Source organism: Galendromus occidentalis, unplaced genomic scaffold (assembly GCF_000255335.2).
Source record: "Galendromus occidentalis unplaced genomic scaffold, Mocc_1.1 scf7180000076694, whole genome shotgun sequence".
NCBI classification, from domain to species: domain Eukaryota; kingdom Metazoa; phylum Arthropoda; class Arachnida; order Mesostigmata; family Phytoseiidae; genus Galendromus; species Galendromus occidentalis.
In genome coordinates, this window is record NW_003804683.1 from 450,616 (window position 1) to 462,283 (window position 11,668).

At 51.0% G+C, this 11,668-nt stretch overlaps 2 protein-coding genes across 2 annotated transcripts; one reads left to right on the plus strand and one right to left on the minus strand.

Annotated features, from left to right (window-relative positions):
* Positions 1-5,837: 5,837 nt before the first annotated feature.
* Positions 5,838-7,942, plus strand: LOC100904024 (protein LSM14 homolog). The gene is made up of 4 exons (XM_003739990.1): positions 5,838-6,106; positions 6,260-6,376; positions 6,664-6,887; positions 7,028-7,942. The coding sequence occupies exons 1-4, from the start codon at positions 5,983-5,985 to the stop codon at positions 7,553-7,555; spliced, it is 993 nt and encodes a 330-aa protein (XP_003740038.1). The 5' UTR covers positions 5,838-5,982; the 3' UTR covers positions 7,556-7,942.
* Positions 7,943-8,806: 864 nt separating this feature from the next.
* On the minus strand, positions 8,807-11,033 carry Arl1 (ADP ribosylation factor-like 1). The gene is made up of 6 exons (XM_003739989.2): positions 10,840-11,033; positions 10,625-10,724; positions 10,351-10,408; positions 9,820-9,990; positions 9,539-9,717; positions 8,807-9,394 (listed from the first exon to the last, which is right to left on the minus strand). The coding sequence occupies exons 1-6, from the start codon at positions 10,841-10,843 to the stop codon at positions 9,361-9,363; spliced, it is 546 nt and encodes a 181-aa protein (XP_003740037.1). The 5' UTR covers positions 10,844-11,033; the 3' UTR covers positions 8,807-9,360.
* Positions 11,034-11,668: the final 635 nt, after the last annotated feature.

An 11,668-nucleotide genomic window follows, 5' to 3' on the forward strand; every position in this document is an offset into this window, starting at 1 on the left:
GCCGGGCCGCATTCGCCGTTAGACAGCAATCATAAGTATTGAGGCACCCTTGGAATATCCGTCGATAGCGAAACTCGCCATGATGCGAATCATCGATATTTGAGAAACTCGCCAGAAAAAGGCTATGACGCTTACTGATCTATCCTCTGTGAATTCGATGAGTCCACCATTCACCCAAGCGAATGGAAGCTCTCCCGGACTCAATGAAATCGCTGTCGACCGTGAGATCTACGCCTACTCTTCTGATTCCTTCGCTCAAACGGGGCTCTGTTGGGCCAGGCCACAAAGCGAGCTTTGATGCATCTCCCTCGATTGCTCTACTAATAAGTATATCCACCGTTTCCTTTCACCGTCAGTCGAACTCGAACCTGGGAATTCTTTCGGAATATTCCGCTACGCGCGTCCATCGTTTCCTCTCGGGCGTTTCGGGGGCCGAATCTCTGGGACTTTATTAACGCAACCACAGAGCGAGTGGGTCGGCAGGCGACCGGGAAGCGAACCAAAGGCTTATCTGGCTTCCTCTCCTATCACACTGCATGCTCTAGATACGATCTGTGTTGATTGAGTGAAATAGCTGCTTGATCGCTCTTCTTCGCGGGGGAGACCGAGTTGAAGGCACTTCATGGCATTCCGGACTCTTCCCTCGAGCTCATCTCATCTTGTTGTGTCCTCAGCGATGTGGTGGAAAATCGAAGTTGTCCAGGGGCCTAGATGGAAGCTGGCTATCACTGAAGGCACTCTCGTACAGATGTTGGTTGGAAGAATCGTCTGCAGCGCGTGACTGCAGGGCCGAGTCTGACACTGAGACTATATTGAATGCTCTCGCTTGTATAGTTCCAATAGGGCGTTTTGAGCGTCTTCGCGAGGCACGACCCCCCCTCCCTTTTCGGGGAAAAGTGATGTTCGGGTTTGGGGATGATTGGCGGATATCGTGAATTGGATGCACTGGTTGAGGCGTTGCGTTTAGGTGGGAGAGGCATGTCGAATGCCAGGAAGAATCCGTTGTGGCGACGTGTATCGCCGACGCAGTTGGTTGGCATCCCGAGAAGTGATTCTATCATCCACTTCGACCTCGTACATGACGTTGTTGCTGCTCTGAACTCGTCCGGGGACCCAGAATCGTTTATTTTGTTTCTGTGTCCTAACGTAGACCGGATCATTCGCGCTGATTTTTTTCGGTAACTTGCAAGTATTGCAGTCTTCACATCTTCTGACGAATTCCTGGATGTGGCTGTCAATATTTGGCCAGTAGACGATGGATCTAGCGAGAGCTTTCATTCTGTTCTCGCCCGGATGTCCTTCGTGGAGAGTGTCCACTATTCGTTTTCGCAGCTCGCTCGGCACGACTACATCCCTGGACATGATGATGTCGTTCGTGATGCTGAGTTCAGTACGTCTCGAGTACAGCGTGAAAATCGGGTCATCACGGGACGTTTGAGGCCAGGCGTTATTGATGAACTCGCTTGCCCGTGAGAGTATCAGATCGCGTTGTATAGCTGATCGAATGTCCTCCCGTGAGGCGGGTAGGTTTGAAACAGTTTCGTTCAGAGTGTTTTCATAGTCGAGTTCAACGGTGGCGATCATTTTGTCTAGTTTTCCGTGACGTCATCGTGCTGCTGCTCGGCGATCAGACGGGAGAGCGCGTCAGCTCCGCCACAAGGTGAATTTGTGGTGCTCTTGTAATCGATGATGAATCGGTAGTCCGAATGGATCACTGCCCTACGCTGCAGTCGGTTAGCGGAAAGCGCTGAAATTCCGTTCTTCGAACCAAAAATCGTCAATAAAGGTTTGTGATCTGTGTTCAGGATGAACTTTCTACCGTGGACGAACTTGTGGAGTTTTCTGACCGCATTAACGAGGCTTCTTTCTCGATTTGACTGTATCTTCTCTCAGATCCGGAGAGTGATCTGGAAATGAGCATCACTGCCTTTTTGTTTTGTCGGGAAATTCATGCATCAGAACAGCTCCGATGCCGCTTTGGCTGGCATCCGCGCTTATGATGATTGGAAGCTTAGGATCGAAATGCGTCAGTATAACATCCGAGCAGAGATAATCCTTCAATTTTTCGAAGTTTACTTGACATCGATCGGTCCATTCGGATCTCACGACCTTCTTCAGGAGATTGTTTAGTGGTTTCTTCAGCGTTTTCATATCGGGGATGAATCCGAGGAATTTCACCTCTCTTTTTAGTAGTGAACACTTGTCCTCTCGTATCTTCAATCCATGCTGTTGGAGCCTGGTGAAGATTTCGTCGAGTCTCGCCTTGTGTTCCGCCGCGGTGCTCCCTGTCACCAAGATGTCATCGAGGTATGCGCTTGTACGTGGTAGATCGCTGGTGACCCTATCCATTATCCGTTGAAAGACACTTGGAAGGGTTCTCCCACCGAAAGGGAGTCGTTCCATTTTGAACAATCCTTTCACCGTGCTGATGGTGAGGAGTTCTTGTTAGTTATCTTCTACCGGAATCTGAAGATAAGCTTCAGCAAGATCCAGTTGGGAGAAATATTCTCCGCAATTTAGTTTCGCAAAAATATCGTCAGCCCTTGGAAGAGGATAGTTGTTCTCTTCAAGAGACTGATTCAGGCCTGTTGAATAGTCAGCGCACAGTCTGATGGTACCGTTGTCCTTTTTGACGATTACCACTGGCGCAGCGTGTTTTGAGTGAGGGATTTGATTCGTCTTTTGAAGAGGGACGTGCAGGTTGAGATCAGCTTCATCAGAAGTTCAATTGTTTCTTCCGGTTCAAGCTCCGTCACTTTAGCGGGTTTGACGTAATTCGCAAATGTATAGTATCCATTTGTGTTGAGCTTACTCACAATTAATCTTACGAGATCGGCTTTGGCAAGCGCTATGCCCTCTGAATTTAGTATGGGCATATGATGGTTGTAACGTTTTTCGAAGGTGTTGCTGTTCTCCGTGCTGTGTGTGAAGCGAGGGATTCTCGAGTTGGGATAGTCCATGATCTCGTGAGCTCTCGTTGAGCTCTTGGGTGTCGTTGCACTTTTGAGTGCTTCCTTGACCGCACTCGCGACGATTCCTTGGACTTGTTCCGCGGAGAATGCCATTGTAGCTCACCGATCGATGTTGCTAGTCGTAGTAGATGGACACGTAGATTCAGAGTTCCTCGTTGCCACTTATGTCCTCAGCGACGTGGTGGACAATCGAAGTTGTCCCGGGGCCTAGATGGAAGCTGGCTATCACTGAGGGCACACTCGCACAGATGTTGGTTGGAAGAAGAAAAAAAGACGTTAGGCTGATTGAATCATCTGCAGCGCGTGACTGCAGGGCCGAGTCTGAGACTGAGACTGAATCTTTATCAAGTTTCCTTTCACGTTTATAATCCCGATAGGGAGAGGCTCATGGATAGTGGTACATGACATGTTGACGAGTAATATCCATGCAGAATATTCGCTTCTGATCGCTACATCCTTGAAAATCCTCGTAAGCGCAACATTCGAAACAAAACGTTTGTAAGCGCGGTAGCGATCATGTTTCACTTAAGCCTTTTATGGTACGGTGGCTTTGCTCGGAAATGTCAGGGGAATCGGATGCCGTGGTCTTCCTCATCGAGCTTTTGACTTCCTGAGTAAGATCGTCTCGTTCCCGCCTAGGCTTCGGCCCCAACATTGCTGAAGATAGAGATCGAATGAGGGATAAGAACATTCCCATCGAGGAATGAACCTCAAGTGGCTGAATCATATAGCTCGTGCGGACGAAATCCTGGCCTACCCTACAAGTATCTGATCCGGAGTCTTGCTTCATATCGATCCATCTGCCAAATACCCACGCTCTCGAGGATTCGAGACGGCGACTTATATTCCCCAAACTAGTCAGTCGTTGGGTCGATGAATCCGCTGGGACATATTTCCGCGGTCGGAAGGGACCGATGAATTCATGACGTGAGCTGAACAGACGGTCTAGATTTCGACTTTCGACTGTGGAATCCTCCCGATGCCTTAAACGAGCCTCTGGCGACTTTCCAGGAGTGCAATTGCCATTTTTGTATTATCCTCGTTGTCGTCTCCGCGTTTATTGTCGCTGAGAAATTCTCATTTTGGGTGTACGCACGTTGACGGCGGAACGAGCGAGCGGTCCTGCAGCTGCACGGAATACATGGATGGCATTGATCTCGGCAAGCCTGACCCGCCCACGCGCCGCCTACCCGCTCGAGGTTCGACGTTCATTGGTCCGTGCGTTTGAGACTTGTAGAGCGAGTAAGCGGAATCGCGAACGAAAGGGCGAAAGCAGCGACGAACGAGCGAGTCGCACCACTGGGGAGAGCAGGCTTTTGTCCCAAGTCGGCCCACCATCCCAATACCCACCCAAGCTGTCCGTCCATGTATCTGTTGGTTGGTAGGTCGGCTCCGCTCGCTTGTCGCTCGCTGGCTCGACGTCGAGAAGAAGATGGGAATTCGGCTCGGGGGAAGACGCCACGGAAGCTGCGCGTTCGTCGGAGCAGGCAACAGGAAATGCGGATTGACAAGGGGTAGGAGCTTCTTTTCCTTTTTCTTCTCCGCCGCCGACTTCGTCTTCATCTTGTTCCTGGTTTCTTTCTGTGTTCCTCCTCTCTTATTCCTCGTCTCCTTCGTCCTCCCGGTCTTCCTCGTCCTTCTTCTACGTACACTGCGCGTCCCCCTCCCGCTTTTTACATCTCCCTGCGTCTCCGAGCTCTGCCAGGATCCTTTCCAGGCTCCCTCGGACGCTCGCGCCCGACTCGAAGCTCCCCCCTCCCCTCTATCCGCCACAGCGCATTGCCCTACATAGGTCTCTTTTGTTCTCCATGACTTCGGTCGTTCGCCCTGAGCCCTTTTCTTATTTCGTTCATCCTAAGCCCGATGTCTCTCCATCCGGGTAATTTCCCCGATTGACTTCAGCTGGCCCAAATTGAATGTAAGCGTGTAAGCGGTGCAGGTTCCAGCTGCGGGGCGTGCGTCCCGGAGCAAGCCAGGAATTCCGGTCTGATTTCCACAGTCTCGGCTCTCCTGTTCGCGCAGTCTGGGTCGTTCCTGATTCGCTCCGATGATCCTCGTACCGCTCGCACACTTCATTGGAAGTTAGTATTCGATATTCACGGCATCTATATTATAGAGTCGATCCTGCGCCGGAAATCTGTTAGAAAAGGGGACCCAACTCTGATTCAAGCGAGATCTTTGAGCCGTCGCGGTGCGTTCGGAAAGCTGGAACATGATCGCTTAGCGACGAACTTCTGCTCGAATACTAAGTCGCTCGTCCGGCGAACCTCTATCACCTCCCTATCGACGTAACGATAAAGGCCGATACAAGGAGGGGCTTAGATCTTGTTCGATTGAAAAGGGAAGCCTCATGTCGTTAAGCTGGGTCGGGCTCGGTGACCGCTGATCACTGCGGACGAGTCCTCAAGAAGGATCGTATGGATTTCGGCTGAGGCCCAATGAATACGTGTCGGCTCAACTTGATACTCGATGTGATAGGGATGCGTCCCGAGCCCTCGGGGAAGATTCTATCGCAGATCGGTTGCCGAGCCAAAGTCCTTCGAGGAGTTCTCTCAGCGCTAGAAAGCGGAATGCCGAGTCACTTACCGGACTCGATCGATCCGAGACGTATGCTCCGAGATCTGCTCAAGAGGGATCCTTTTCACAGCCCGATCAGTTTACTCGACTCCCAAGTAAGATCTAGAACGCTCCGGAGAACTCCCCGGCGCTTGCTGACGACCGCCTCGCCTCTCCCTTATGGAATAATTTATTTTCGCCGCCAACGAAACAACGAAATCAGAGTAAGGTATCAATAGACTTCCGTAAGCCCGAAGCCCCTCGAAGTACACAGCGGGACTTTCGTGGGGACGTGTCCTCGGCAGGCACATCTGTCTACACGCACGTTTGCGTCGGCACACGTGATGTGAGGGTTGCCGTGCAAGAGTCATCCCTTCAAGCCAAGAGTCTCTTTCAGCGTCGACCAGCGTGCGGAGCGGTTCCTCGTAAAACACTGTGAACAAGAAAACTCATCATGGCATCCCGTCTTGAATCTTACCTTAACCAGGATGTTTCGGTGATAACGACTCGGGAGATTCGTTATCAAGGGGAACTTGCCTCTTTTGATAAGGAAAATCGGACAATCACTCTTAGAAAAGGTGAGACTCGGCTCGACGCATCGCATGTGCTCAACCTCTTTTTCCACTCGTGGGTCTCAGGCTCAGGAGGCTCCCGGGCTTGCGGGTGCGAGGGCCTCCGCCGCGAGGCGGAATATTTTCCAAGCATTTTCAAAAAATTTCATTCTTTCGCAGTACACAACATGGGCACTGAGGACCGCGTCTCAGCGATGAGGATGTTCCCTTCAGCCAAAGTGTTTGACTTCATTGTCTTCCATGCTGAGCATCTAAAAGATTTCAGAGTTACTCCACGTAAGTACTACGATTTCTCTGAGACAATGAACTCGAGTCTTCAGCAAATCTACCCTTCAAGAAGTCCGAATTCGTATTTGACCTCGGTTCGACCTTGACCGGTGTTCCGACGATCACTGACGTTGAGTGCGCTTGATTGACATTTTCGATGATCTGGCGCTCATCAACGCAGGAATTTCCCCGTGTCAGTGATTTTTCTCGAGAAGGGAGACCTTCGAAGCCGCGAGCCTCGTACGTCCCGGACCAGGGAGAGCCGAGTCCGTATAAATTTCTGCTCGATCTTCCAGGCGATGCGGAAGATCCCGCAATAGTTTCCTGCGTCGGTGAAAGGCCAAATCGGTCCTCCCAGGGTGTCATGAACATGCTCGAGCGCCCGGCAGCTCCCGAGATCAGTCGACAAGGCCGCGTGCGCAACATCGATATCCAGCAAATGCTGAAGGGACACAACGATCGTCGCCCGCATCCCAATAATCGACGCGGACCCCACCATGATCATCAGAACAGAAACAAGGTAGGTGTCTCACGTGTGCACCGTGTGCCGAATAAAGACGAATATTTGCTCTGTCATGCCCCTTACACAAGTCCTAGTCTTTTCAAAATGAATATGAGCGCTCAATCGCGTGATGAGTGAGACCCATGGGTTTTCTCCAGGACGGCCGCCGGGTCAGCTTCAAGGACGCAGCTCTCGAAAACGTGCGTGGATCTAGACAACGTTCATCGTCCTACACGCACGTCCCGGTGATCCCTCGGAGCATGGTACTCCGCTTCACGAACGCCAAGAAACGCGACTCGAAGCCGAGCTCGCGCAAGGACCCGCGTCTGTTCCCGGGACAGTTCGTCGCGTCGAAAACCGCCAAGCTAGAGTTCGAGGACGACTTCGATTTCCAGAAGGCTCTCGAAGACTTTGAGAGCCTCAACATGAGCGACAAGAAACCCGCGAGCGAAGGCGAGGCGACCGAAACCGAGCAGGACAAGGACTACTACAACAAGGGACGTTCCTTCTTCGATAATCTGACGACGTCGACTGCAGATGCTCCGAAACGCACCCGGAAAGACGAGTTCGAAGCCAACAAGGTCACGTTCGGAGTCTCTCATATTCGCAGGGAGAAATGGCGGCGGTCTTCCATGAGACACACTCAGGGTAGACGACGCGGCGGCCAGAACCGCATTATGGCATGAGTTCGATTCGAGTTCTCGGACAGGATATTCAAAACGAGTACGGCAGCAACAGAAGTTTCATCGGGCACAATGCCATAGTTGTGATGAGCGGCTGAAGATCATTATAGTAAGACCGCTCTAACACCGACTCTGAAGGAAGTGACCAGTTTCCAAGGCTGATTTTGTGCACGTGTCGACGGGGGTGAACACCCACGAAGTTCGGAAAGACACAGGGAGAACGTGAGGAGATAGAAACATCACGGAATCAGTCTAGACTGGGGGTCACTTAATTTTTTGTACTTTTATCAGTTTGTTGTCCGTCGGTGGTCGATAATCCGCGTGAGCGATGGTGCGTGCTGCCAAAGCTGCGAAATAAAGCCCAATTAATCTACAACTACCGGCGACGAAGTAACTATCTTGCCTCAGCTGCCCAAATACTGCATGAGCCCCGGACTCTGCCAGGAATGGGCGGCCCGTTTTCAGTGGAACCATTGCGTTTCGATTTAGGTTCCGAAACGGAACAACCTCCCCCCACCCATTGCCCAAGTCCCTCCGTCCCGGCATCCTTCCATCAATCTGACTTCAATCATTGGCTCATTAGCGTTCGGCGAGGCATCGTTGCCAAGTCGGTGATCATTATCGCGTCCGGTGTCTCTCTCCCTCTTCCGTCATCGTGTTTCTCCCAACAAAATTCTTCACCCTCAGAGAGATATTGCTATGCCGCTTATTCCTTCCTCTATCAGCGGGAGCATAGGCAGCCGCAGATAGCGGGACGAGCAGAACATTCTGCAAATGAGTGTGTGTCTGTGCATGGATTATTTTGGATTCGTCATTACAGCAGCGAGGGACACCGGCGCGGCGGCGGCGGCGAGCTCACTCTGCCACGACCACCTCCACTATCGACTCATCATTTCCAAAAGTCGCTCGGCCACACAGACGGTCACACATCGCGGCGGAGACAACGGGTTCGGATCGCACGAATATTATCAAATAATTACGAGTTGCAAGGCAACGCGGGAAACAACTCCTCCGCATCCACCACCGCGATGAATGAGAAGATTAGCCGCGGCACATTTCGAGATCGGAAGCTGATTCAGCTCACTGTAATTACGCTCCGCGACGAAATTCAGAGAAATAGATACTTGTTCAATCTGTCGAAGAAAGCTTATCGGATGTGGAGGGATCGCTCGCCACCAAGGTCGAAAGCTTGTTAATCGAAGGAAAATACGTGAACCGAAGGAAAATAATATTTTCCTCTCGGATGGAAAAGATATCATTTATTCTTATGAAAGAGCGTAGTTTGGAACCACCTGGCACTACAGCCTTCCGCCCCTGACTGCTCCTGGAGGTGCTCCACGAGCCTTTTTTCCCTGCTCGCTTCGCTTTTTTCTCCGATTCCTTTACCGGGCCGTAACATGAAAATAGACTGCGACGATCGTGGCTCTGAAGTCTCTTTGCCTCGTTGTGATTCACTAGCAATCATTCCTGCTCACATTATACGAACATATTCATATTTTCATCTATATAGATTCATATAATTATCATCTATTATTATTATTATTATCATCCTCTCATCTAGTCGATTTTCGCACCATGCGTCGCTCACTCAGGCTGTTTCCTATCGTGCGGTGATATCCTCATCGTTCATGGTCTATATACATCACATTCATTATCTTCGCCAAGGCTCCGAGCCGACTGCACACTGGCCGGAAGCGCTCGTGTTTCGGTCGTCCCCATAAAACCTTTGGACATCTGGAAATCTTTCCTCACCATGTACAACACCAAGTTCTAAAGCATGCACGATCAGTCGTATACCCGTCACGAGCTCACTTCCCTCCATTCGTGAGGGCATTCGATAACCTGGGATAGAATAAGGAAAATTATTCCTCCAGCCGTATAGCGGCCTGCTGGGTTCCCTCGAAACCAGGATCGGATCGCCACAGGAAGAGTCTTGGCATGATCCACGTCCTAAGCCTCTCTTCCGGGGAAGTGGAGGGAACTCACCATTCCATTGCTTCATCCAGACCATCGCCCTTGACCGCGGACGTTTTGAAAATTTGGAACGTTCGATCCCTTAGAGCGTCTAGTCCTAAAGCTGTGTGCATCTCAGAAACTGTCATTGCGCCGGCCATGTCCTGTTTGTTCGCTAAGACTACTAAAATCGCCTTCTTCAGCTCTTCCTCCTGGATGGGGACGCATGGGGGATTGAGTGAAAGCGCTCGAGCGGACGAGACAACAACATCGTATTATCAGAATACGACAGATGATATGGTCGGTTCAATTACCTCTAGCATGCTGACGAGTTCCTCTTTCGAAATGCCGATTCTGTCCCGGTCGGCGCTATCGACGACGTAAATGATAGCATCGGTGTTGCTGAAATAACATCTCCAATATGGACGAATGCTCGTCTGGCCCCCGAGATCCCAAACTTGAAACTTGAGGTTTTTGTATGTCACCTGAAAAGTCGCAGAACAGAGTGCTGAGTCACAAACTCCCCCAACGAAGCAGATGGAGATTCTTCGATCGCGTCTACGATGTGTTATCAATCGACATCCCTCAATGGGAAGGATTCGAGCCCGAGAGAAGCGACGAGGAGAAAATTGACGCGCTCGAATTCCCGCTCTCCTCTCTCCGATTCAAAGTCGATGACAATGAGGAAGAGAGTCGATGCCCCTTCATCGCAGGCACCGTTTAATCACCCATGACTTGAACGAAGGCTAATGATGCCTCTAGCCTCCTCTTCGAATTACCACCCGACAAATGATTACAATGCGCATAGGAGCGGAATTATTTTCAATAAGAAGAATCGAACTCACTTGTTCGACATTGAAGCCGATAGTCGGGATCGTCGTGACGACCTCGCCCACTTGTAACCTGAAAATACGAGGATGAAGTGAGTCATTTTCCGTGAGGCCTCCTCAGAAAACTGTATATCACTGATGAGCATTCCGACGGGACCCGCCATCCCAACGGGCGCACCAGCATACGCAGGCTCTGAATGTTCGAAATACACGCTCCACTCCACGAGCGGGGCGCGCCATGGTGTTACTCCAGAATCGCTATCGACTCTATGATAGAGCTTTCACAAACCTATAGAGAATGGTTGTCTTCCCGGCGCCGTCGAGTCCCAAAATCAGTATTCTCAGTTCGCGGCTCCCCAAGAGACTCTTGAAGTAGCTCACCAAACCGCCTGAAAGCGTCAATGATATCCGCACTGTGATCTCCTGTCGTGACGGTTCATCTACCGCGACCGGTCGACCGCGAATTCCAGCCATGGAACATTTAGAACATCGCTGCAGACATACCCATACTGTTACGACGTGGAAGCTGTTGGTGGATTCGGAGTAGCGAACGGCCTTCTTTGTCTACCCCGCACTGACAACAGAAGAACCTCCACTTCGATTTTCGAGCGATCCGGAAGCACGCAGCACTCGAGAATCTCTAGGGTCAGTAAAATCTTGTTCAAGAACGCTTTCGTGAAATGATGACAGAACACGATGGTACAATCCAACGCTGTCGGGAGGCGGTAGATACCGACGACCCGACTGATCCAGCGGAGTGATACTGCGACGTCCATAGTTGAGGCCAAGTCTCTTCTCCCAACATCGCGCTTGCCAAGAGGAGAAGAGAGCGGAATGAGTTGTCCAGGATTCCCGTACTAGACAACCGGTATTATTTGTCGGATCCACATTCGCCGCTTAAAGCACGCCTATGGATATCTGGCTCATCTCATGGCCAAGAGCCACAGGGCCTGCGGGAGTCAGGGTTAAAACTACCGGGGGGAGCGAGAACGGCGCTTCATTCGCGCGGACTCACTTCCTCGGGGATTCCGATACAATGTATCGAAAGACAGAGCGCCAGTCCGCTTATTGAAGAGATGGGCTCAAGCTCAGTGAATGCTGCGGCCGAGAAGCAGAGGGAATGAGAGCGAACCCTGCGCGAATCAGCATGAATTTCATTCAAATATATCGAGAATGGAGATTAATTGCCTCTTGAGTGCTGAATCCAGTCGCGTTGGATTCTGTTTTCGAAATTCGCCTCCCATTCTCTGCATTTGGAACTCTCATAGGAGACTTCGGAAAACGCGGTGCCGCTCATTAAGCATCAGCTGTCACCAAGGATGATCAATGATCA

Bases quoted from the DNA above. Each gene is read 5' to 3' on its own strand.
- LOC100904024 (XM_003739990.1), top strand. From the start codon at position 5,983: ATGGCATCCCGTCTTGAATCTTACCTTAACCAGGATGTTTCGGTGATA. The intron at 6,377-6,663 runs GTAAGTACTACG...TCGATCTTCCAG, and splicing joins AGATTTCAGAGTTACTCCAC to GCGATGCGGAAGATCCCGCA. The intron at 6,888-7,027 runs GTAGGTGTCTCA...GGTTTTCTCCAG, and splicing joins ATCATCAGAACAGAAACAAG to GACGGCCGCCGGGTCAGCTT.
- Arl1 (XM_003739989.2), bottom strand. The intron at 10,409-10,624 runs GTTTGTGAAAGC...TCGTATTTTCAG, and splicing joins AAGACAACCATTCTCTATAG to GTTACAAGTGGGCGAGGTCG. The intron at 9,718-9,819 runs GTAATTGAACCG...GTCCCCATCCAG, and splicing joins AACTCGTCAGCATGCTAGAG to GAGGAAGAGCTGAAGAAGGC.